The following is a 26,995-nucleotide window of genomic DNA, read 5'->3' as shown; positions in this document are numbered from 1 at the left end:
AGATTTACATGGTCAGATTAAGAGTAAAAGAGGCGATCTTTACCTTGAGAGGCGATGAATTTCTTAGGCTGGTTGTAACCCTGAAATGTAATGCGTCAACAGTGAAAGGGGAAGAACCGTTTACCTGAAGTGAGTGTTAGTTTAGACTAAAATGTGTATGGAAATACCTTTAGTTGTTTTTTAAGATTTAAGTTTTAATTGAGTGGCATGTAGGAGTGAATTATTTTGGATGTATTGTAATATATGTCGCCACAATATTTCAATACCTTTTATAATTAGAGCTAAACAAGCTTCTTGTGAATTGTACCGATTGTATTGTTTGTCTGGGCATGACAAAAAGCCAAAAGAAAAAAACAAAAAACAAAAACAAACTCCTTGACTGCTTGAATCCTGGCCAGAAAAATGTCACTATGACGGGACTTTAAGCATTATCAATAGGATTCACGACGTTCAACATACTATCAGAACATTTGCCTCTGTCCAATCCAGTGAACAAATCTAAATAAAAAAAAGTGAGGATATTTTAGATACAATTTCCACCAATCCTACCACCGACTCTTAATTCTTTTGACAGTTTCTTTCAGACAATATAGTTTTTTTTCTCAGTACCCGTGGTGTGTATAGACGGAATCTACCATATTTATATCTAATCCTTCCATATTAAATTAGCTGAATAGAAATTTAACTGGTGTTAAGACGTTTAAGTATTTATAGCGTTAGGTACAGACTAAGACAACGTAGGCTATAGATATATTCTTACCAAGACGGTAGGCGTAAATAAGAACAGATGAAAGCAAGGTATAACATTAAGACAAAAGGATATATGTTAATGCGACTAGCACTCAATCTTACGTCAATGTAACAGGCGTTTATGTAATCCGATTTGTCATTTGGTCCATGGAGTCTCAAGACGACACGAGTGTGGTCATCTGAAAAAAAAAATGAAAGTACTGATGGAAAACAAGAATTCTGGAAGTATTGCTTCTACAAAACATGAACGTGTTTTTTAAGGGTTAGATAGCTATGTTTATGTCCACAAAGTCCACAAGGGAACTGCCATAATGTTGTAGAAAACGGACGAAATCCCCTGAAACTTGAGACTGACCTGTAACATGGTGTACTCTCTCAAGACGTTTTATCCATATCGGTAAAAACAGATCGAAGGTTACAGAGGTTTGCATATATTTTGTATGATTTGTGGATCAAAGATATAAAAAATGCTTTCAGATGATACAGAAAGAAAGATTTCAACGATAGTACAGATAAAAATACAGGGTTTATTTCATCCAAAAAAAGAAAATCTTTGCTTTTGGATCTGACTTACCCTTTCTACGGCTGCGCAATTAAAATTTAAAGCTATTGGGCATATGACGGAATATCATTTATTGCAAATGTTAATTGGATGGCTATACATGTCGGTCCTAATTAAGGATATTCAGTATCGGGGAAATAAGGCATATGGTTTAGACTTGATAAATGGACTCAATACCACTGAGGGCTTATTGCTTGATGTGTTACTGTAATTATTGCTATATTACTTCTTCACTTTATTACCAAACGCAGATGCTTACATGCGACAAGATTCTTGTAGCGACTTTTAGCCTTGTTGTATGGAAGATTTGCCACTTCAGCTTTGGCATGGAGTCCGGCTGGAAATTTCTAACAAAAAAAAGCAACAATAGCTTAAGCATAATATGTAAACAAAAGACGAGTTCAAAATATTTTCCTCACAGCGATATTTACGTGTACGTTAAAGTCATAATGGTCACCGTTAACCAAGACCTATATATTGGTTTTAACATTCATTTAGTTAGTTGTTTGGTCTTTGCCATTCAAGAGAATGTTTCACTTGTAAGACAGCGACCAGCATAATGCTGGGAGGAAACCGGGCAAAACCCGAGTAAATTCCTCGACCATCCGCATTCAGGTTGTTATCGTTAATAAATGTTAACAGCAGATGTTCAGGCGTTAACTAATAAATAAATTGTTGAAATGTGTCGTGATTTAGCCCAGGTATTTTTAAGTCCCCATGTCTAATACAGCAAAATAATCTAACAGCTTACTGCGAACTCGGCTTTGAAACCATCGGCTGCCATTTTCTCTTGGATGTAGTCCCAGAATTCCTCTACAGGAACTGACGTGCTCAAGTGATTCTCGTACGTTGTTGCCTCGGGATCCTCTGGGACTACGTGAACTTCTGGGTCCTCTGCTTCATATTCTGAAAGTTAAATCAACATTGTTAATATGATTAACAGGTTCGAACTCAAAACTCTCCTACTGAATGCAATTACCTGTCATATAGATTTAAAATCTTCAGAGACCATAGAGCCACTCTTTTAACAGTTAACCATTAAACAAGCTACTTTGTTCTTAATTTATGTCTCTAAGTTTAGTATGTTAGACTTTTAAAAGTCAGGGTTGATATATCTCGTGCTTATAGTGAATAAGGTAACCATTTGTGTAGCTAAATGACAAGTGGTTATTTTTATTTCCCTGCTTTAGGCTTCTCTCAAAATTTGTCTTCTTTAGTGTGACTTTAAAGAACTGTTGGCTTTCATTTTCTTACCTCTATTGCTCTGTTGATCCTCGACGTCTGGTTGAATGTCACCCATTGTCCTCACTGACAGCGAATCGTGGGCCTGTGCCTTGCTTGTTGACGGATGACGCCTCCTGGTCAAAGGAGAAGAAAATTTAAATATCACTCAAATACCATGCATACCATAAAAATTCCAATATGTACCTCAAGCTGATAAATTATAAATAAAGTCAGCGCCAAAATCTGCTCTGGGCGATTCCATTTGGCCTAAGTACTAGTCCTGAAGTCTTCTGTGTTAGGAGAATTGCTGTTGGAAACCGAAGTGCAGTTCGTACATTTTCGGTAGAACTCTTCTTCCAAAAAGATAGCGAAGAGTACAGTTCGTTTTCCGCATTGGTGATCAGGAAGCTTTACATGTATGTCGAGGAAAAGTCGCAAAAATATGCAGCAGGCACCACCAGATGGAAATGTGCTCTTTTCAGCCTATAGTGCCTTGTGTTTAAGTTTTCTTTTCCTTTAAACAACACAGACACGTTTGGATGTAGGGCAGAACTTGTAAATATTTTAACTCGCATGCCTTTTTTGGTTTTGTTTGTTGAGGAAGTGGGGGGGGGGGGGGGGTAAGTTTTCGTGCCGTACAACCGACTGATCAAAATAACCCTAACTGGATACATAGAATACTGGTGCATGTTTATATATAATATATACAATAATCATAAGCATGCTAATTCTTATTATCTTCAATAGCAACCACAAAGACGAGACCATCGGGTCCAGCTGGCCCCAGAATTACGAAGCTGTCTTAAACTTAATAAGACATTCATTTAATTACTTAGTAATACTAAGAGTTATCGGAGATCTTCATGACAGATCGATAATTTGTGGTTAAATTCAAATTTAATTTTAAGGGTAATACCAAAGTTTAGACTAAATTTAACTTAAAGGCTACATAAATCGCTTTACTTTAATTTCATTAATATGCAGTATGGGGTCTGGCCTGACCTATTCAAGGACCAAAAAGCTTCTCCACTTTCTTACTGAGTGTGTGTGTGTGTTGGGGGGTGGGGGGGCATTGAAAGGGCTTAGGCCACCATTTTCCCAAGGCTCGACCGGAGACTAAGTGGCTTGTTGTTGTGATGTCAACTGGGATATCTGTTTAAAAAAACACCTCTTTCGGTGAGACAGCACCAATTGGGGAGCCCCCATTGGGGGCGCTAAACTGTTCCTGCATTCTCAGTATGTTCATCGATGACGTCGTTTTCGAATATTCCCGACCACTGACGCAATACATGCATAAAACAGAGGGATTAATAACATTAATATAATCTATTCTTTAACAGCGAAAAAAATGTTCTGAATTTTTTGTTTTGGCATATCTTTTTTTCATAATCCTTAAAACCATACTTTTCGTTTTATAGCACTCAATAAGTCTGAGGCAGGTTCATGATCCTGGCGCCAGAATTTCGTTACATAACTACAAACACTGACAATTCAGCTGGCGCTGTCTTGACCCGCGACCCGCCCATGCATGTCGCAAAGTGCTGCCGCCACTGAACTATCAACCACCCTATCCAGTCACATTATACTGACAATGGGCAAACCAGTCCCGTTATAGTGCGTGTGCAAAATTACTGGAATAATCAAACTCTTTGCTTGATAGAAGGTGTAAACAGAAGTAACGCGTTTAACCGAATTACCTGTAAATGATGATTACTGCAACAACAACGGCACAGGCTACAAGAACACCAGTCACGCCCCCTGCGACTCCCTCGGTGTTTGAAATTGGGACTGCAATAAGGACAATAACAGTAGCAAGAATTTCTAATAGAACAGCATGAACAATAACAACATATTTTCCGCTGCCACCACATACTTTCATTACTGGTTCACCCCCCCCCCCCCCCCCACCCCCCCCCCTCCCTCCCTCCACGCAACGTGTTTAAGCTTACGTTTTCGTAAAAAATGAAAAGGACAATCGCTTTTCTGAAAATTAAACAGCAGACATAGAACGCCCGCTATGTCTGGTTTCATCCCACCATATAATACTAGCCACGGTTGTATGAGTGAAATAGTCGTGGGTACGGCGTAAAACATCAATTAAAAAAATAAAAAGGTATGTAAGTATATTTAGGTAAAAGGCGGCCTGTTCTCCACGATTTGGGTTTTTTTTATTCAACTTTTGCTTATTTTCTGATTTGTAGCAATGACAACACTTGATGTCGAGTTGCACCCAGGACCCACCTTACGTCAATGGTCTAGGATGAAGGGACATACCGCCGAAATCAGAATTTTTGACTCGGTTCAATTGAAAGAAAGCTAAAATATGAAGTAAGGTTCATCATACAGACAACTGAAAAATATGCGTAAAAATACTTTCTTTCATTTTTTCAGATGTTTTAAGGGTGTTGAAAGGCATTCAAATGTTTTTAAGCTCTGATGGTCGATATGAGTCGACCGGCCCGGATAGCACAATTGGTAGAGCGTCCGCTTCGGGACCGGTAGATCCAGGATCAATCCTTGGTCGAGTCACACCTAAGACTTTAAAAGAGGAAGTTGTAACTTCCTCGCTTGGCGTTCAGCATGAAGGGGATAGTGCAACGAGTGGTTGACCCGTATCAGTATAATGGCTCGGGCGGGGCTGCTTACTTGCCTTCGGTAAGTCGTCTCAGTGATGCAGCACTAAATAAAAGAGCGGTGGAAATCCGTCCTGCAACAAGGAGGCACATTACACGTGCATGCACCCTAATGATTCCTTCGTCGTCATATGACTGCAAAATTGTTGAGTACGACGTTAAACCCCAAGCACTCACTCACTCGATATGAGTCATACTGACGGTATCTAGGAATTCTGACGTCACATCACTTTTTTACTGATGTTCAGAAGAAGAAAGGAATTTTTGTGAACATTATTTCAGTAATCTTTCACTCATGGGTAAAAAGAGTTATTCTAACATTCAGTTTCGTTATTATTAAAATTTCCTGTGATGTCAGAGTTCCTAACCTCTGATAGTTTGGTCCCCTTAGAATTCCAGTGTTTGAGCGCTTTTAATTCTTTTCACAAAAATGTAAAAAAAAATAAAACAAGTATATTGATGTATAGTTTTAAGTGATCTATTTAGTGATGTCCACGCTGATTTCATGCGGTCTGTACCTTTAAAATAAATATAAAAATGAGTTGCATCTGACTCTTAACTAAACCTCTTAGGCCTATATTTTGCGAAAAATGACAATTAAGAGAACTGAAAAGGGGAAATTCGTCACTGGTGTCAAGCGAGATAACATGCAAATCAGGCAGCACAAAGATTCCCACGATACAACCTTTGCTTGTGGATCGCACATGTAAACAATACTATACATTGGAAGCGATTTATATTAAAATCTAGCAGACCAAATAGAACCTTCCTTTTTATCGATAATGCATTATAAAGAATTCGTAACTGCCAACGAACTGTAATACAGAACGGAAATTCATGGTAGGTCTCTGACATTTGAAGTTCGCCGTATATCTCCCGTCGTTTAGACAACTAGGGGAGGTAACTCAGCCAAAACAGTCCGTCATCGTCCGTCGTCTAAATATAGCGACTTCAGTGAATTTATGGTGGAAGGGAAACCCGAACAAAAGTGAACATTCGATTGTTGACTCAGTCACACAAATGTCAGTAGACATCAAGTTTATGCAGATGGCATCTAAATAACAGCACATTTGTTTTGCCGCCAGTAATATGTCTCTTCAGGATAGGATGTCACAAATTCGACAAGAGTGACTGAAACAGCGGCTTGTCGCAGCTAGGAACAGATTTGATAATATTTCGGGTAACTAATTTGTAAATTTTTAACTCTTTAACACCGTGCTTAGTTATAATTTACAGACAACAATTGACAACAGGGAAAGCAGCGAAAGTCGGGCTTATCAGGGTGTTTTCCATTGAAAACTACATTCTGTACCATGCATCTAAAGCAAATAACAATAACTATGGAACTGAGTCTTAAAGTGAAAGAAAGCTAAAATAAAAATAAGGCACACAGCTCATCACAATCAGCTGAAAACTGTCCAAAAAAGTTTTACTTAAATTTTAACATTTTAAGAAAAATTAAATACATTCGGATAGTAGACTTTAGTAACAAAAACAATGTTTAGGTACTCTGAAGTTTCCCCCCATACTGAACACAACTTTCAATGTTAGAATATTTCTTATTACAACCAAGTAAAAAATTATTTATGTAATGTTCTTTTTTTATCAGTATGGTCCTACAAGGTGAAATTAATGAAGAAATGTTATGAGACCCTAGAGTGCATTACCACTGGCAACATTTTTCACACAGTCAAGCATTTAACAGTGGCAGCCTTTAAGTCCGCGAAAAAAAAGTTAAAATAAATAGGTAAATTTTAGAGATAATTTTCAGGTGGCTTTCTTTTCATTATTTGACTTCATTATTTTCATCCGGTTTTTCCTTTAAAGTGAAATGGCTTTCTCAGTATGTGTAAAGAACAGAACAGAAACAGCTAAACGAAAAAGGTTGTCGGTATTACACGTGAAGGGAGATAGCTTGACACCAAACTGGTGATTTTGGTTACACATTGGCAAGTCGCGACAATAAAAACTCCCATAAAAGAATTATATCTCCAAACTATAATGTCTATGTTGACGTTAGCACACTGATTGATCCCCACAAAAGTTTAATTGGATTGACATCTATTAAACCGCCATAATCGGTACAAAGCGAATCATTTGGGCAATAACACGGTCATTCGAATTGATAGTGATGAACTTCTTTCAGTAACTGACCACATACAGTAACATTCAGAAACCCTAACGCCAATACGGTGGTGGTGAGTTCAAGTCCAGCTCATGTTGGCTTTCCCTGCGGCCCTACGTGGGAAGGTCTTCCAACATCTTGCTGATAGTCCGTGGGCTTGCTCCAAGCTCTGCCTGGTTTCCCCCCACCATAATGCTGGCCACCGTCGTATGAGTCAAATATTCTTGATTACAGCGTAAAAGAAACCAACCAAATAAATAAGCAAGTATATACTTCAGGAAGATCATGTTACAAAGATAACGTATGTTTCCAGACGTCAGCGCCAAAACCAATGTCCCAAGTAACATATTGTGGTTTTACATAATACAACAAAAAAGTATCGCATTTTTCTTTGATATATCCCGGCATGCATACAGTTTGATTTTGTCTGCGCGGACAGAGCCCGGATAACGTGTTACAGGCACTGGGGCCCTCAACACAGGACCCGGAAGTTTCCGAACAATTTAAGCCATATGTACCATTATCACAAGCTGAAGATGAAAATATTAGATAGACATATGACCACTAGAAGAGACTGCGACATAAAAAAAAATAAATAAAAAAAGTTGATAAGAATGCTTTATAGTATTCTAGATCAGATCACCTCAAACTATGCAGGAATATTCTACAAGTTGAAATCCGATTTTACACCAGTTGTAAATATCAAGACGTATCCTTTGAACACATTGATTTGGATATATGATGACCAAAGATTCCAGCATTAGAAAAACGATGCGTTAAAATATGACTTAATGACCCGTATAGATAACGGGTACTAGCATGAAATCCACATTATATCGGGGGAAGTCAAATGCTCATGAATTATCGAAAGTTTGTTTGTATGTTGTAGTCTTTAATATTCAAATCATACTGTTTTAATCCTGCAGAATTCTAACACAAAAAGTCTACAGCGTTTGGTTTCCCTCTAGCATACACATGGGTGAAAAAAAAAAACAGTAAGGGAAGTGAAAGTACAGGGAACATGTACATTAATAAGCGTAATATGCGTTTTATTGATTGGTAAGTGCTAATTTACAAAGTACAAACTCTAACACGCAAGCAAAGAATGCGTTTTAGCTGTTAGGTATGATGAACCTGGTCAGGTAACGTTCAGCATGGGTTTTGAGTCGGCTTTAGTACAACATCGTAGAAGTAATGAGATACGTTGATATTTCCAGCGCACATATGGCCAACCATAGAGATGTTGGTATAAAAACAATCGTCAATTGGGACCACTTTTGTATTATCCCACGTGCCATACACGTGTCAACAATCTAAGCGTCAAGTCCGACATACGCATATCACTCGTAAACCATAAAGTATTATCCCGAGTAGATATCACGAGATCATTTACACCAAAAACCTCTAACACAAATTCCCAAAAGAATATACATGTGTACAAAATAATAGATATAAATGATCAGTAAATCTAGGGACACGTAAGGGACGAACGTGTAAAAAAACAAGATATTCCGGTCTCACCTGTTTTACATTTCAGACCAGAATATCCCGGCTTGCATCTGGGTTTACCCTGACAGTGCCCGGATGTCGTGTTACAGCTGTCTGATCCACTTGCACACGATCCACAGGTCTCGTTACAGTCTGAGCCATATTTACCCGCTTCACAGGCTTGATTCAAGTAAAACGAGAAAATAAAGCTCGATTCACAAGTCATTTCAGTGATGTTGTAATGTATCAAGATACACAAGCTGTACACTTAAGCAGGAAGTAAAAGTTGTTGTACTGGATGTATCTGACATTTATATTTATGTATTTATTTATTTGATTGGTGTTTTACGCCGTACTCAAGAATATTTCATTTATACGGCGGCGGTCAACATTATGGTGGGAAGAAACCGGGCAGAGCCTGGGGGAAACCCACAATCATCCGCAGACTGATGACAGATCTTCCCACGTACGGCCGGAGAGGAAGCTGACATTTATAATAGATATAAAATATAACAAACATGCCCGGTTTGGGCACAGGCAAACGCGTGAAACCTCCTTTGGCAGTGTGAGGGGCCTCGCTAGCTGAGATGGGAAAAGCTGGGGCTCCCTGTGAGTACTTGGCTCTTGGCCATTGAGGTTGCGTGTTCAATGTCCGCTCAGGCTGTTTACTCAGCGGCTTTTTATGTCCGATTTGCAAATTTTCTGTCAAAGGTCTGGGTTACTCCGGTTTCCTTCGCCCATTTACGTGAGAAAATTCTTGAGCACGTTGTTAAAACACTGATCAGTGAAATCAATCCTTTGGCAAAGGTAATAGCTGTAATGTACACTACGACATAATTGCTCTAACATACAGTAGACGTATCACAAAAATGGTGTAAAGGATTCTGCCTCTGTTTTGTGTGGACTTAACTAGCTTTGATTCAATACAATATTACAAAAACGCGTAGGTCTAGGACACATGTTGGTCAGACCGAGACCAAACAAAAGTTACAAAAGTTCCAGGCCCAGTTGTTTAAAAGTATATAATAGCAGTTAAGCCCGGTATTGACTTTAGTCAGGGCCACAGTGCATTTAGTTTTGTATCAGGCCAAGATCAGTATTAATATTTATGCCTGGTTTATCTTTTAGTACACTGCGAAACAACCGGCCACTGGATACACAAGTACGCAAAAGTGACGATCGTAACAGTGACGAGATACAATGATATTCCCTGTGTACATATGGGCGGTCACTCTCATAGAGGTGTTGGTATAAAAAGACTCAACAGGAACTACTTGTACATCACTCCGCGTGCCATATAACGCACAATCTATACTTTCCCGACGTAAACAATAAAGCGGTGATCCATTTCCAAAAATCATGATCGGCATTTCCTTAAATAATTTGTGAAAATTAATACATATAAATAATAAATAAATCTGGTGATATATAAGGGAGAAGCATGTGAACCATTATTCCCGACTTACTTTTACATTTCAGACCAGAATATCCCGGCATGCATCTGGGTTCACCCTGACAGTGGCCGGAAGTAGTGTTACAGCTGACCGGTCCAGATGCACATGATCCACAGGTCTCGTTACAGTCTGGGCCGTAAGTACCTGCCTCACAGGCTTGATGCAAACAGAAGGAAAAAAGAAATAACATCATAATTCGGTGGCTATAGCTTTCTGTGTCAAAGAATAGGCGACCTCTTAACAAACAAAAAGTGACATTTATATGTTGTTCTTTTATACATATAAGACAGCAAACATTTGGACTTCACCATTTGGTCAGTATCCCCCTTGAGACATATTAAAGCTTGAATCTTAAAATCCTTTCAATTAAAGGACAGGACAGCACATTGCCAAACATATTTCAATCAAAAGCAGGATTCTCAAGCGTTGTAAAAAGGATCATACTTTATTGTTTTAATGAGATTTAACCGAATAATATGTAAAACAAAATGACATTACTGCACAAAATTGCTGGTGTCAGACGAGTCAACTATCTTGAGAATTTTTTCCAGCCACACACGTTGCTGTAAGACTGCAAGGTATAAGCTGTGACGTAGCGTTTACTCATTCGCTCCATAAAGCGACAGATGATAACACAGAACTGCTGCATAAGACATCATTTTGAGATTGTGTACAACAATTTAGTTCCGTCTAGGTGAAGGGCCATTTCACGAAGTGTTGTGGGACAGGTCTGTATCATTTGTGGACTACCACAGATGTAAAATAGATGATTTTCAAGCCGTGTAATATTCAACGGCGGTATCACAAAGTATGTCAGACAGTAGCATACCGTCTCGGCGAAAACCTCTACCATTTTCCCAAATACATTTTTTGCTCCGTCTGTTGCATACAAGGGAGGGTTTTTTTCCCTATTTTTCATTATAAAAATGCAGTAAAATTATTGAAACGCCATATTTTAGCTGAGGTGCTTTCTCTAACATCCGCGATAACTGGGTCAGCACAGCTCTCTTCCTTGAAGCCACCGCTAGAGTGGAATGCCTAGATCAACGTCAGTGGTGCTTACACTTATTTCTATTTTGCTTCAGAACATGTTTCCTTTTGTTTTTGAGCATAATTCTAATTGTGCAAAAATCCTATTGTAATTTTGTAAACATTTAACTGGGGTCAGAATCACTAGAACACCCCCCCCAAGAGGATATGTCCTGAACCAGGAATACCCCGGCCCTGCGTCTGCAGCTGGCTATTTGTACAGGGTCTCTGGAGTTCCTTGTAAATGATATAGTAGGTCTACTATATCAACAGTTCAAGCAGTGGAAGAAGTATTCCTCCAGTATGTCCAATTTATGAGAAAACTTTATTGATAACTTGGGCCTTTATCGCCAAGTCCACAACTTTTATCTGTCATAGGCTACTGCTTATACTATTATACGGATTATACCTTCGACGTTACAGACCTAGAGGTAGTGTGATGTCACCTTGCTCTCGATAACAGAGACGTGCTAAAGCTATATCAAGACGAAGTTTCAATGAACTTTTACTAGATTGAAAAAAAAAAAACTAAAAAAATATTTAATGCCGGTTTAAGACAATTTCAATGATAGCCTTTCAGTGGAAAAAAACATTAGTGAGGTGCTGTCTTTCACTTTAATTTGGCTACAATTTGGCATTAAAATGCTACACACTTACCTGTCCTGCACAGGTTACACATGTAGCCAGCATCACATCTTGGCTTTCCTCCCTGTCGTACTGAATCTTACATACCTGCCTATCCCTTACATGTTACCCATGTAGCTTCTTGTGTTTTGTCTCTGCTGTACTAAATCCTACACACTTAACTGCACTGCGCCTGTTACACATGTAGCCAGTATCACATCTTAGATTTCCTTTCTGTCATACCGAATTCTACACACTTACCTGTCAAACAATTCTCACCCATAAAGCCAGCATCGCATCTTGGGTTTCCGTCAGTTAGAGGACATTCCCCAGTGACTTTATCACATTTGTCGGCCCAACAATGGCCACATCTGTTTTGACAATGTTTTTCCCATCGACCATCTACACATTCTGCGAAAGTAATAGAATGACGTATAGCTGTTTTACCCAAGACGGAACAGAATGACAATGAGTTATTGACGTTGGAAAGAAGGAAACCAAGGAGCCCTTGTAGGAAATTACTGTCCTGTAACAAAGTAACTGGATTTCAACATGCTACTTCACTTTTGTTAATACATTTAAGATGTCAGAATATAAAATAATTTTATAATAAAGACGAACAGAATGGAGAGTAAAACCAAAGCAGGGGCACTGTGATAGTTGGTAATTTGTCACACGAGGTCACACGTAACTAATGAAATACGGCCTCGTGTCAATTTACCCTAGTCAGGGCTTTTGTTGTGACAGTTCATGTAAATGAATAAATAGTAGCAATTTATACACCCTCTAACATCATCGCTTAAGCAAAATTAGTATATGTCTGTGAGATGTTCGTCTGTTACAATGTGTATTACTCAACTTTGTCAAGAGATCAGCTTTCAACGACGCCAGATCAAGACAAATAAAACTAGTGACATCTATTTGAAAAAAAAAATGAAGATGACAAACAAATGGAGATTTCTCAAATAAAACCATGGGATACTTCTCATCCACAAGTGTTGTCGACAATTCCTGTTAAGGTTTGCTTTGAATAGGTCGCTTTGTTATTCGATTTCAACCTTCATGTGATACTTGTGGACATTGCTTTACATGAACAAGCAAACCCTTCCTGATGGGCTTACGTTACATTCTTAAATATCAGTTTTCAACTTCCGGTTGTCAAAGTGCTGTACTTCCCAAGGATACGTTGATTTATTCATCTGATCTGTGCTTCACACTGTACTCAAGAATACTTTACTCATACGACGGCGGCCAGCGTTATAGTGTGAGGTAACCGGGCAGAGCCCAGGGGAAACCCACGACCATCCACAGGTGTGAGGTATACATGTACATGACTCAAGACAGTTCAATTGTTTGGTCATAAATTATCAATTCCCACTTTCAAGAGAAACCAAACTGTGAATTCTTTTCGAAGCATGTTGTATGTTACTGTTCACTTCTTTCTGATATTTAATCAGGGGTAAAAGAAGTAATGTCAGAGTCCACTGGCGTTTGACCGAGCGGTTTTGCCCACTCAAAACTTTTACTGATAAAATTTTCAAGAATTCTAGTACAGTGTGTCTCCGTGGACGAAGATTATCAGGCCTCGTGCGATCAGTGCTGTCATATATATACCCACAGTGCTGTGTGACCAACCGTTAACGTGTATAAAACAAATGGAAAATAAATTGGGAAGTGTGGCCACATAGCATTCGTACATATTTGAATTGTACAAGAGCGGAAATCGCTCATACTTTTCACAAAGGCTTATTGAACACAAACTGACACGATAGGATACAGATATTATACACTGCTGAAGTTGTTAAATGGGAGACAGTAAAATGTATCCAAACCCATTCGCGCTGAATAGACTTCATCAATGTGCTTGTTCGGCTTGCCTGCAAGGTGGGATAGCATGCTATACAAACCTGACTGTCAGTGTATGAGTTAGGTGCCCATCGCGTTCAGCAAATATATATACCAGAAAAATATCCGACAATGAAGCCGTAGATATGGCAGTTTAAATTATACACATTATATATAATTTAATTTTATATAAAAATTGGCGAAAGTGGTATTATACTGGATTTAACTTGAAGGCAAACTGAGAAGTGATTGACTGTTGGTCAGGGAAGCTTTCTGTTTGAATCAAGCTGTCGCTATTTCCAAGGTGGATTTAAGTGTATAGATTTGTCTGGTACGTAGCAAAGGTGATTGGCTGACTCCAGGCACTCTGCACCCATAAAGCTGACAGTAGTCATACAACAAAATACTCTTCAGCACTCTTGGTTAAACACCAGTCAAATATATAAAATTCGAAGTGATTTTATACAAATAAATATGTTCAACAACTTTTGAGGTAAAAAATTACTATCTAGATATTGGTGATAAATGGAATTTTTTCTCTCTTGCAAGACAGAAAATAACTCCATCTGACAGTTTTCCAGATTGGTCATCGCTTCCGTGTATTACCACATTTATCTTTCTACTCCTAGTCAGCAGGAGCCTATTATTTATGTTAAAGCCACTTTACCTGTACACCGTGTCCTTGTGACGTCACATTTGGAACAGGCTGTCGTTGTATTACATTGTCGTCCACACATTTCACCATACCATCCAGTGGAACACACTGTCAGGAGTATAATTAATATGAAACGTTTATCCTAGTTGCCTCAAATCGTCTTTGGTTGAGACTAATGTTTTAATTATTTGCTTTATGAGTAAGTGAGTGAGTGCTTGGGGTTTAACGTCGTACTTAACAATTTTTCAGTCATATGACTACAAAGAAATCCTTACAGTGCATATAATGTGCCTCCTTGTTGAAGGACGGATTTCCACCGCTCTTTTATCTAGTGTTGCTTCACTGAAACGCCTCACCGAAGGCAAGTAAGGCGCCTCACCCAAGCCATTATATTGATACGGGTCACCCAGTCGTTGCACTATCCCCTTCATAGTGAACACCAAGCGAGGAAGTTAGAACTTCCTCTTAAAGGTTTAACTCTACCGCTCCCGAAGCGGACTATTTGCTTTATGAATTATGAAAATAACCACGTGAACCTAAATTATTAACAATCTCATCCTTTCTTTTAAACAGTTCAACTATGTATTAGCTATACATATTCAATCTCAGATAACATCAAGAACGCCTGCATGATATACATATTTTTCTGTTTCATACTTAATATAGTTTTCTTTTTGTTCATTGTACTTTTGTTTTGTACTTCAGTGGCGGCAGTTGCAGCATGGACGCCCTGCCATAAGAGTGAGTGAGTGAGTGTTTGGGGTTTAGCGTCGTACTAAACAATTTCTCAGTCATATGACGACGATGATATTCACGCTGCTTCACTGAGACGCCATACAGAAGGTAAGTAAGCTGCCCCGCCAGAGCCATTATACTGATACGGGTCAATTATTCCCTTCATACTGAACACCACATTGCCATAAGAAGATGCAGTACGAGTATGTGTGCACGGCTAATGATTCCTCGTCGAAAACATGACTGAAAATTTGTTAAGACCAACTTAAAACCCCAAGCATACATAGATACAAACACTTAACAAAATGTTAGCGGTACACCTGATAGTGATGCTATTCTGACGTGGTTTCCTGAGAGGGCTCTGGAGGGAGCTTTTCCACTTCATCAAGTGATATACCTTGCTATCGACAAGCAGATTATACAAATAAGTTTTTAACCGTGAATTGGAATGACATCAACCCCATATATGCAGTGTGCGATAATTAAATTAAGGAAAGAAATTATTCCCCTCCTAACGTATACGAGCATGAGAATGGGAAAAGTATGCAAATTAAGACATAATCCATAAACGTACCGAAGATGAGAACTTCACAAAGTGTTAGATATTCGTTTCGACGTGATGTTATCATGACGGTGTCTCCTGACACCGGACCTCCCGTACAGTGTCCGGTTACTATGGGCCCGGGGGTCGTGGTATTGGGTGTGGTGTCTTTATAACAGGCTTTAGAAGCCTGGGAGGTGTTTCTCACATACAAAGTGAAGCCGCTGAGTCGACGTCCCACTGTAAAGAACATAAAGCTATAGACTCATGTGTTGTAATAAAAGGAATTCCTCTAATTATTCTGCTCAGCTGAATTCTCGCAACACAACATAATTTGACCAGTAAATAATTTGAGACGTTTATCTCTCAAATTAAATACTGAATAGCAGGTTCTGCTTTTTATATATAAACATTTAGTCATTTATCTGAATGTTGCGTAAGCGCATGCTCAAGAATATTACACTCGCACAATGGAGATGAGGTCTTGCGTGGAAGAAAACGGATTGCACGGGAGAAACCATCAACCTTGGGCAAGTTACTGACGAACATGTTAGACAAGTGATCTTCAACGAACGTTAAATTGTGGACACGAAAGTCGTCAAACGCTTATTTGCCAGAAGAGAGGAACGTACAAATTGTCTGCCCAAGGGTAGGTTTGAACCCACACATCTTGTGTTCAAGTGACTGACAGGCAAAGGCGTTTATTCATTTACATTGTAAGTGTTAAGTACCTCACTCATTTATATAACGACGATAATGTCTATGTATTCGAAAACGAGGCAAACGTAAAGGGTCTGACAATCATACCGTGGCAGTGTCACTCCTTATAACTTTAAACTGATTTACATTATGTTTTTTTTTCCGTAGAGAAAAGAGAAGAAGACTAAAGCGAATACGGTATTTAACAGAAATCTCTACACTGCAGAGGTAACTTGTTTCACTTTCCTTACGAAGTGTCGCGCCAGTCCCATTATAAAAAGCTTTGAAAATAGCATAAAGCAGAAGAAAAACAAAATGCCTATTGCTGTGCAATTAAACAGAGAAAACAGAGAAACAGAAAATAATCAGACTAAACATGGTTAATTACAGTTTTCTTTTCTGTTGTATATGGTGAAGTTGTTAATCCAGTACACGGCGCCCAGTGTTACTCTCCAGGAAGCTGGGCTTGGTGTCCTCCTTGTGTGCGTACAAGGTGTATCCGCGTAAGAATGTCCCAGTGTACCATCAACAGCCAGCTCAGATGTGTGTCCGTTGAAGTTTGACGATTGAGATGTTGGTTTTCCCAGAGCGACATTTCCTATAAGCATCAAGCTATTCATGATAATGTTGTCGTGGATGAGGATATATACAGCTGTCAGACAAGTAAACAAAGCTGGTTGCCGTCGTATAAATGAAATACAACACCGCTGAAATAAATAAATACGTTATTATTTATATGAAAGATGGAATGTTCTTAATCATGGTTCCTTTTCTGATAGTTCTTTCTGATAAACACCACAAAGCTTTCCGGAAGACATACACAACATGAAGCCAACACTGGTGACAGTGGATCCTACTGTCTTGTGCATATTTAGTGAGATGAGGCAGGGGTAGAATGTACTTTCGCTGCTGAGTTTTTGCTGGTGACTGTCTATAATACTGCCAAACAATGCAATTAAAGCATATTGACTACTTACGCCTTTGACATGTGGGTCCGTCCCAACCTGCAGCGCAGTTCCCTACACAACCATTCTGAGGGTCACAGGTCACACTGGTATCACAGTGACAGTCGTATTTACAGTCTGGTCCGTATGTACTGCCGGGACACACAGCTGAAACTATAGCATACATGGTGCAATTACACGGAGCGTCAGTCACACTGTGCTAATTACACTGTTATGTGGCCGGGTAAAACGCGGGTCACAGTGACAGACATACCTACAGCCTAAAATATGATGTTACTACATGAATATGGCGATAATTCACATTGTCTCCAACACAGGATAACAGTTTTTATTAGCCCTTGTATTTATACTTCTTGGCCATCTGTGTTTCGTTCTCCTCACAAGCAGACTCAGTCTGCGTTGCAATATTAAGGTTACCAGCGATGATATTTTTACATGGACAGTAAGTAAAAGTCCGAAGACTGACAGGCAAAACGACTCACATCCTATATTCGTTCAACTGCTTATTAACCCTCTTTATGAAACGTTGATGTGCTCTTGCCAAACGAACACAGTCCTTGGAGGTAAATGTGTAAAATTTAAGGCCAGCATTGCCCACGATGCTGCTTGGTTCAGGTTGTTTGATATGGTTAACAATGCGTAAAACTGTAATTTATTTATTTATTTGTTAGTTTGATTGGTGTTTTACACCGCATTCAAGAAGATTTCACTTATGCGACGTCAGGCGGTATTATGGTGGAATCTGTGGAAAACCCACGACTATCCACCTGTTGCTGCCAATCCTTTGACGTTCGACTGGAAATAGGAAATTGGTACTGTTGTAAAACACATCCGATGGGCAGGTTCAAACCCTTTTCTTACTTATTAAATTCAATTATATAATGATATGTTTTCTCTGGGACATGGAAAATTTCAAATTATTATTATTTAACCCTTCACTGGTCGACAGTTGCTCAAAATGATGTCCACACTTAATAGACATCTACATGAAAACAGGACAGACGGAACAGGTCTCGTTAATAAATAATCCACCAATAAAACGTTGAAAGTTTTGTAGGTCTTGAATACAAAGGAAATTACTGTAAGGGTTCAGGTAAGTCTTTTAACAACAACAAACTCTCAAATGTAGTAACAAAATGGTTTAAGCAGAACTGGGTCTAAAAATGCAGTGCGTGATGTTAAATGCAATGTGAGGAAGATCACTGAGCAACAATTACTTGATGTGCTGTGTCGTCACATGTCATAGACATTTACATATAAACAATACCAAGAAACCAAGAATTGGGACTAAGTTTACCAACAGAACCCTGGTTTGTGCCATACAAAGGACATCAGCATGGAAAGTAAAACTAGATTGTTATCAAAATTATCATCGTAGTCAACAAACTCAATTAAATATACAAGACTCAAACTCAATTAAATACAACAGATTATAACGTAGAGAGTGAAACCAGAGCACCGATGACATTGTGATAGTTGGCAATTGGCCTCATGTAACCGGTGAAATACGGTCTGTTTTCAGAAGACTCAGCTATTATCTTTTCTCTATTCTTTATTGCACATGCTCATTTCGGTGGACATTTACTTGAAAATGTCGGCAAACATATATATTTCTGAAAGAATAATGTTCTGCTGCCATTCAAGCTAAAGGTATTTGCCAGTCAATAAACCGAAGTGGACACAGTGTTCACTCACTAACCCAATATGCGCTTTCTGGTCTTCAAAACAGTATTCCTCTCTAAACAAAACTCCTGTTCCCATCCCTAAGCTTTCTCTTCTAAACATACATGCAAGTCATGTAATTTAATATAATTTTTATAACTTTTACGAAGATTATAATACTCCGACTGAGGGTAAATATGAACAGAGCGTTCAGTACATACACCATAGTTACAGATGCAACAATTGCGAGTCCAGCCTAATGCGAATGCGTACCAAATAGCCGTAAGCCATGTAAGTTACCCATTTAGTTAACATAGTGCGGGACTATCTACACCTTATTTCAGATATACGCCTCTTCACAGTTCAAGTGGCGCGATTGTATATACAGTATAAACCTTCATATTGCAATATATCAAAAAATCAAATCCACCAATTTGATTGCTGTGGGTTCAAGTCCAGTTCATGCTGGCTTTCTCTTCGACCGTACGTGGGAAGGTCTGCCGTCAACCTGCGGATGGTATGGGTATTTCCTAGGACTCTGCCCGGTTTCCTCTCACCATAATGCTGGCCGCCGTCGAATAAGTGAAATATTCTTGAGTACGGCGTGAAACACCCATCAAATAAATAAATCAAAAAATCAAATAAATCAAAAATCAAATCAATCCAGTATATTTAGTAAGTTCCACAATGACTTAAAATTAGACCCCACGATCTCTTTTAAGACCATGTTAAATGTGTGTCATTTAACTTTTATACAATATTTAAGGTATCACACAGCTTATGGCGAGAATGGTGCGTCTGTCCTTATGTAATACTAGAGTGTTTTTGGAAGATTTTGAATACTTCTAAATAGTTCCCTGGTGCGTTAAAAATGAGAAAATATCAACCGGTCCCAACAGAAATGGCAGCTAGCAGCGAGACATACCCAGGACACCCCACCTTGGGATTTGCCCTCCAGCAGTACGAATGGAAAGCCGTTTGATTTTAAAAGGTATGGGAATCCACACAGTAAACACACAAGGTTTACATAAACCATGGTTAACCTCTAAACAAAAGATGGAAAACTAAACAACTCACCGTGTAATTAAGTAATCAAGAAGATTTGGTAACAATCCCATCAAATTTTACAAAAACGTTTTCGGCAGCACCATATACGTGTACAGTTAGGACACAGTTTGAGTTCTTTTGAGTAGCGGTAGCGATTACTGTTGGTTGGGGTAACGATAACTGCGGGTTGTGATAACGATTATTAACAGTTGGGGTAACTATTACTGTAGGTTGTGATGGCGATTATTTGGGTAACTATTATTGTGGGTTGTAATAACGATTACGGTGAGTTGGGTAACTATTCCTACGGGTTGTGATAACGATTACTGCTGGTTGGGTAACTATTACTATGGGTTGGGGTAACTATTACCGTGGGTTGGGTAACTATTACCGTGGGTTGGGGTAACGATTACCGCGGGTTATGATAACGATTACTGCGGGTTGGGGTAACTGTTGTGATAGCGATTATTTCGTGTTGGGTAACTATTACTGTGGGTTGGGTTAACCCACTGTGATAAGTACTGTGATAACGATTATTGGGAGTTGGGGTAACTATTACTGGGGGTTGTAATAACGATTACTGCGAGTTTGGGAACTAATCCTAAAGGTTGTGGTAACTATTACTGTTGGTTTGGGAAACTATTACTGTGTGTTGGGGTAAAGATTACTGCGGGTTGGGGTAACGATTATTGCAGGTTGTGATAAGGATTACTGCTGGTTGGGTAACTATTACTGCGGGTTGGGTAGCTATTACCGTGGATTGTGATAAAGATTATTGCGAGTTGGGTAACTGTTACTGTGGGTTGTAATAACGATTACAGTGAGTTGGGTAACTATTCCTACTTGTTGTGATAATAATTACTGCTGGGTTGGTGTAACTATTACTGTTACTGTGGGTTGTGCAAGTATTACTGTGGGTTGCGGTAACTATTACTGTGGGTTATGTAAGTATTGTTGTGGGTTGAGTAAGTATTAACGCGGGTTGGGTAACTATTACTGAGGGTTGGGTAACTATTACTGTGGGTTGGGGTAAGGAATATTTGCAAGTTGGGGTAACGATTATTACGGGTAGTGAAAACAAATAGTGCAGGTTTGGTAACTGTTACTTTCGGTTGACGTGACGATTAATGCGAGTTGGAGTAACGAAATCCGCGGGTTGTGATGGCGGTTATTGTGGGTTGGGTAACTATCACTGTGGGTTGGGGTACCGATTATTGGGGGCTGTGATAACGCTCACGTTCAAAATGTTACTGTTTAAAATCTCGACAACTTCACATGCATAATGAAGAAAATGATCACTGCCACTCCTCTGGATGTTACCAGCTCAATTGACTGTTTGTATATCTTTATTTTTTTTACATATTTCAATCCGGACTGCTGTTTTACGTTGATGTATGGTAGGTGATCAGAGGTCTGTCTGTCAATCAGACGGTCAGTTTTGAAGTTAGGGTCTTACACCAATAATAACAACAATTTCCACGACATAACCTCTCTTATGCACAATATACCAACTGCATACCGGCTATGGCGATCAAGGAGGATAAAGGAAGTATCAAGCTCAAAGCCTCAACGTCAGTGATAAATATACAATTTTTCCAGTTGACCAGTTTTACATTTTTTTCTGTTTTAGTGCTAACGTGGATGTCTTATAACCTTCATTGTTATTAAGGTTGTTTCTGAAAGTCGACTGAAGTTTCTTAATCTAAAAATAACATTCACAGAACCGTAATAAGAAATCGGCATGGACAAAGTGGAATCCGCAGTGATGTTAATTGCTATTTATTAGACGTCAGTGGCCTAGAATTACTCAAAATATTGTGTTGTTATCACATTTAACATACAATCACATTAAAACAATGCAAAATAACCAGGCCTCGGGGATGTTTAGTCCATCAGCAGAATCCTGGTTTATGCAGGAATACAATGTAATTAAAAACGTACATCATCGAGAGTAAAACCAGAACAGCGACGACTGTGTGATAGACGTACAGCATAGAGAGTAAAACAGGAGCAGTCTTTTGTTGACCAATTATGTCAACTTGGGACCCTTCTGAGGTTAAAAATGTAAGGAAAGGCAATTTGCAGTACTAAATAGTAGCGACGATCGTTGTTTACACCTAAGCTGTGTCACGCAAGGTTTAGATGTGACACACGTTTAGTTGAGCCTCTCTAAAGCTTTAGACACGGTGTGCGACAAATAGATAGTAGTTCGTAAGCAGGTCTTATCTTCAATGAATTAGGTTACAATGACCACATGCATAAAGTGGATCTGTGTATTTCTTTCGTACGTAAACCCACTCTGTAAACATACCAGTTAAAGATTGTGTATGTTTGATAGTGATATATCACGCGGGGAAAAAGACACAATATTGCAGAACAGCTGTAGTAGACACTTATACTTCCTCTTCTGTGTACAATAGGACTGGTTTATATGTTGGTGTACATTTGTCAAATGAGCTAATAACTCGGTCTATCTAAAAGTCCTTTAATCGTGCAGTCAATTGCCTAACTCTTTTGATTCCAGCAATGGGAGAACTACCTGGCCTTTGTAAAGAACCAAATGGTATTACCACATTTCATTCGGAGTGCCCGACCTTTTATCTAGGGCAAGATAAGATTATCTCCGAAGAGAAATAGGGCGTAATCTGTACACTCTGTCAAACCCACACACTGGGTAGGACACTTGAAAGACGACAAGTAAATAGCTTCACCTGCAGTCTGTCCATAAAGTGCTACAATGTGAACTGAATGCTGTAAATATCCACTCTGCATAGCGCTGGGTTATACATCGCTGATGACATAATATTCAATGTAATTAGCCTAGCTTTCCATCCTTTTATGTGAGAGTGACCATCCTCACACCACTATAAATCCCCTGAAGTTATCTGACTACAAAATGTGTTTTCTGATGCCTTCTCAATGCACAGAAGACTAGTCAAGTTATATTAATAAATGTTATCTGGTGTTTTGACACATAGATAGTATACCCAGTGTCATCGTGTTATGCCTACCATCAACATTTGCTACGTTTAAGTCCAGTTCAACACAAAACCTGATTTTTCCGCCCCTCGTGAAATATCTATAATCTACCCAAGTCGTCGAAATGGCATTTTCTGCAACACCACAAAGCAGTAAGTTATAATAATTTCACGCTACATTTTTTTGAATGTTATTAACAACTCAAAAATGATATGACACACAACAGCAAACAATTTACAACATGGAGAGAGAAATTTTGGAGATTCCAAAAGCACACTGAAGCAGCGTCATGTGCACTGTCGCCTTTTGATTGTGTTCTTTTTGTTTATCCTTTATCCGTCCGGGGTCTCTTGCGCTCTGTTTCATGATTGTGTCTAGTTCTGCCTGGCCCGGAGGGGCAGTACTTACTTCTGTGATGGTTGGTGTTATACGTCGTTTTTAGGGAACTGGCCTTCCGAGTATTGATTGCTGGTATATGAATAACTCTTTCAAATCATAGATTCTAAACAATTCCAGTCAAAACATATATACCTTTCGAATAAATACTTTTGGCACATAGTAAAGACAAGCTATTGGGGTTTAAACCGGGAAATACCGGTTTTCAGATCATATAAAAAAAACATTATTTTTATGTTTGGTTTCTCTTACCTAAATGTTGATAGGGTATGAGACTCCATAGTTTGGGTAAGAGAAGGGCTGAAGTAATATATATGGCGGTTGGGGAGTAGAGGGGTAGTGGCCGCCAAGGATAACTCGCGTATTAACCAGTCGATAATATCTAATACCTAATATAACTAATGACAACCTAACATCGATGAGAGAATCCCCGAGCACAAAGTATCGCCTTCATTGACGTCTATAATGCTTAACTGTTCTTACTGACCGATAACAATGAACCAAAACAAACTAAGAATGTTTTATACGGAGACACAAAGAGAATACGTAACACGGCTTTTTTAAACATTCTAAAATTTTAAGAAAAACATAGGTTTTATCTCCAAGTGCGGGATGGTTTGCCGTAGGAGAAGTAACCAAAATATTGTTTCCTCATTCCAAAAATCAGCATCTGAGCTCGGAATTTATCTCACACTATATTATGGGTATTTTGCGTTCAAGATCATATATTGTCTTGCTTCCAGTCAGCACTCCCAAACTGATACAGGGCAGCTTACCAGTGATGGAACCATCCCAAATCCCGACATAGCTATAACGTACTACCACATAATCATAGTCGTGTTGTCTTTCCCTCGACTGTCTCCGCCCCTACCCCACTCCCACCCTAATGCTGGTCGCCGTTGTATCAGTGAAATATTCTTAGGTTAAGCGTAGAACACCAATCAAATAAATCAATAAAATTCTTTTGTGGAATGGTTTAAAAATTGCGCATGTCCCTTTCACTGACAACCAATCAAACAACAGGCTGAAGTAACATTTTCTTCAGTATGGAGACAACGTGTCTGTGATTTGATGCGCATTGAGTATATCCATCAGACAGAAATACGTACATTGCATTATTTGCTGTAACATACTAACAAAAGCAACGAAACAAGAGAATGGGTACTTACCAGATGAGATATCACTGATGAGCAGATACGCGATGGTACATGTGGTGAAGAACATCATTGGTACCAAAGAGTTTCACAGTAACACCTACTCAGCAACTGACAGGTCTTAAGGCTTCAGGCATTCAGGGTCTGTGTCAAGTCGTGTGCCTAGTTATATAGGGTACAGACGAGATGAGGTAACACGACAGTTTGACTGTGGTCTCCATGGGTCACCAGTTTTCCTGTACTAGCCATAGCCTATCCTTACAAACAGGATGATATCAAGTGCCAAAAGTATGGCGTGCAAAGAATGACGTGAAAGAAATTATTGTGTCAGCAGAAGGGTGATCAGTGTTTTACCTACCTCGCCACTCACTGTCATTCTACATGAACACCATTATACTATAGACTTACAGCATAGTCCATCTAGGAAGAAGACTGCGTCAGTACATTTTCTAATGGTTTCCAACATATGAGGGTTCCACAAACATAACTCTGCTACATTTATAATGCGGGTTCTGAGCTTGGTAGAAGAGTATCCATGAAATACGTTCCCATTTCTATCTGACTTCTGATCACGGATGTTGCACATACAATATCATACATACTCATAAAGTACAGCTTTTACAAACACAACGTATATAAAATACTTACCAACGCCGGTGTTTTACTCTTCTACCTTTAAAATTTAGCCCTGTTGTATAAGTGAACCGATGTTTTGAATGGTAAATGAAATAAATCTGCGGTTGGGGTTACTCTTTGTAGCGGAGATAGGGAACAAACTTAAACTGTGTAATCTCTCTTCACAGAAACACACTGTAACACACAAATGGAAAATAATTCTAACACTCTATATACTATCACTGTTATGTGTCACGGGTTACACGTGGGTTACAGTGACAGAAATAACCACAGACTGGCCCATAATAAGACCTAAAGTACGGTGTTACTACATGAGCTTGGCGATGATTCACATTGTCTCGAACACAGGATAATAGTTTTTATTAGCTTTTATATTTATGCTTCTTGGCTATCTGTGTTTCGTATGTATCCCTCAAAAGCAGACTCATTCCGCAATATTAAGGTTTCCAGCCATGAAATTTTTTCAACAGCTTTCATTAGCTCTCATATTTATGTTTCTACATAAATTTTGGTAGTTTACGCGGATCGATCTAACGCCACACTGGTCGGATATCTCATAATTTTGTGGGCTTAAAACGTCTTTGTATATGTACTCGCCTGAGTAGCTATGCAGAGAAGCAACATTTCGAAGGAAATGAGCGACATTTCACATGCACTGCTCTATGTAGGGCTACTGTATTCAAGTGCATTCAAGCGCTAGAAAAACGTAGAGGTTGAATTAAAAACCAGGAAGTAACCTTATACATGTTACGGCATGTAGAGTCCATGGACAAGAACACTGTTCCATTAAATGCAACTCAGTGTGACAAGTGAGGCCTCCGTGCCCGAGGTGGTTAGCACGCCAGCGCGCCGCAATGACCCAGGAGTCTATTACCAATGCGGTCGCTAAGAGTTAAAACCAGACTATGTTGGTCGAGGGTTTCGCTCGGGCTCCGGGGGAATCTACTCTAATCACGAAGGCACTACGAGAAGTAGTCATTTTTGAAAAACTACTGTAGTGGAAGTCAGTGTGAAAAAATTAAGGCGTTAACTGTAGGTGGTTCGTTAAAAACTCAAAACGTCTCACTGAGGTACTTAGACCCTCAAATACACGTACAGTTTTGAGTACTTGGGATTTCCCCATTGTGTATAAGACAATCCCTCAGTCGGATTTAATTGGTAGAATTTCATCACTAATTGTATGGATTTTTAATCAAACTGGGTTACTGCTACATTAACGTCAAAGGCAACGAAGCCTTCTTCAGTCCCACTACATACATAGGTTACCATTCATGGGATGTTTCCGTGTTCATTGAGCTGCTTGAATTTCTCATTAATAACATCTGTATGAAATTCTGGGAAACCATATATCAAGAGTCTATAGGTATTCCCATGGGTACAAATTGTGGCCTATACCTGTTCTCATATGAATACGACTATATGCAGAAACCAGCAAGAGTAATTGACAGCAGTATACCGAAGGGTCCTGCATATGACGTGTACATATCTCGCCTATTAGGTATACCCTGCGTGTTGTGTGACGATTTCAATCAATGTCACAAGCTTTTACTGCAAAAACTAATGAGTTAAGGTTATTTTATCAAACACCTTCACTCCAATTTTTTTAAGTTTTACCATGAATAGTATTCTCTTATAAGTAATTATGGTCAGAGGGTTGAGAATCTCTGCGCCCCGACTTCATGATTGTGTTTTGTTCCGCTTAATCGGGGCCTAAGGACCGTATGTTTATCGTGATAAATTAGATCGCCACGTTGAATACATGAACAGTACAAACTAAAGCTCAACTGAGATA

The 26,995-nt window shown here is 39.0% G+C and overlaps 2 protein-coding genes across 2 annotated transcripts in view; both read right to left on the bottom strand.

Moving 5' to 3' along the window:
* The window catches only part of LOC135481299 (receptor-type tyrosine-protein phosphatase mu-like), a 134,222-nt gene that overhangs the window by 17,564 nt on the left and 89,663 nt on the right, over positions 1 to 26,995 (bottom strand). The window lies entirely within an intron of this gene.
* Positions 18 to 25,281, bottom strand: LOC135481295 (multiple epidermal growth factor-like domains protein 10). The gene is made up of 15 exons (XM_064761142.1): positions 25,216 to 25,281; positions 24,583 to 24,729; positions 17,342 to 17,482; positions 16,753 to 16,962; positions 15,699 to 15,905; positions 14,402 to 14,497; positions 12,151 to 12,300; positions 10,249 to 10,392; positions 8,816 to 8,962; positions 4,234 to 4,324; positions 2,567 to 2,670; positions 2,064 to 2,218; positions 1,572 to 1,659; positions 853 to 929; positions 18 to 80 (listed from the first exon to the last, which is right to left on the bottom strand). The coding sequence occupies exons 2-15, from the start codon at positions 24,638 to 24,640 to the stop codon at positions 18 to 20; spliced, it is 1,731 nt and encodes a 576-aa protein (XP_064617212.1). The 5' UTR covers positions 24,641 to 24,729; positions 25,216 to 25,281.

This window comes from Liolophura sinensis, unplaced genomic scaffold (assembly GCF_032854445.1).
Source record: "Liolophura sinensis isolate JHLJ2023 unplaced genomic scaffold, CUHK_Ljap_v2 scaffold_15, whole genome shotgun sequence".
NCBI lineage: Eukaryota > Metazoa > Mollusca > Polyplacophora > Chitonida > Chitonidae > Liolophura > Liolophura sinensis.
Note: the sequence above shows the minus strand (reverse complement) of the source record. Positions and strands in the feature narration are given on the sequence as shown.

What these genes read in the sequence shown, in the direction of transcription:
- LOC135481295 (XM_064761142.1), bottom strand. Translation starts at nt 24,640, where the DNA reads ATGATGTTCTTCACCACATGTACCATCGCGTATCTGCTCATCAGTGAT. An exon ending in TTGTGAAGTTCTCATCTTCG is followed by an intron (nt 14,498 to 15,698) that starts GTACGTTTATGG and finishes TACTCCTGACAG; the next exon opens with TGTGTTCCACTGGATGGTAT. An exon ending in CTACAAGAATCTTGTCGCAT is followed by an intron (nt 930 to 1,571) that starts GTAAGCATCTGC and finishes TTTTTTTTTCAG; the next exon opens with ATGACCACACTCGTGTCGTC.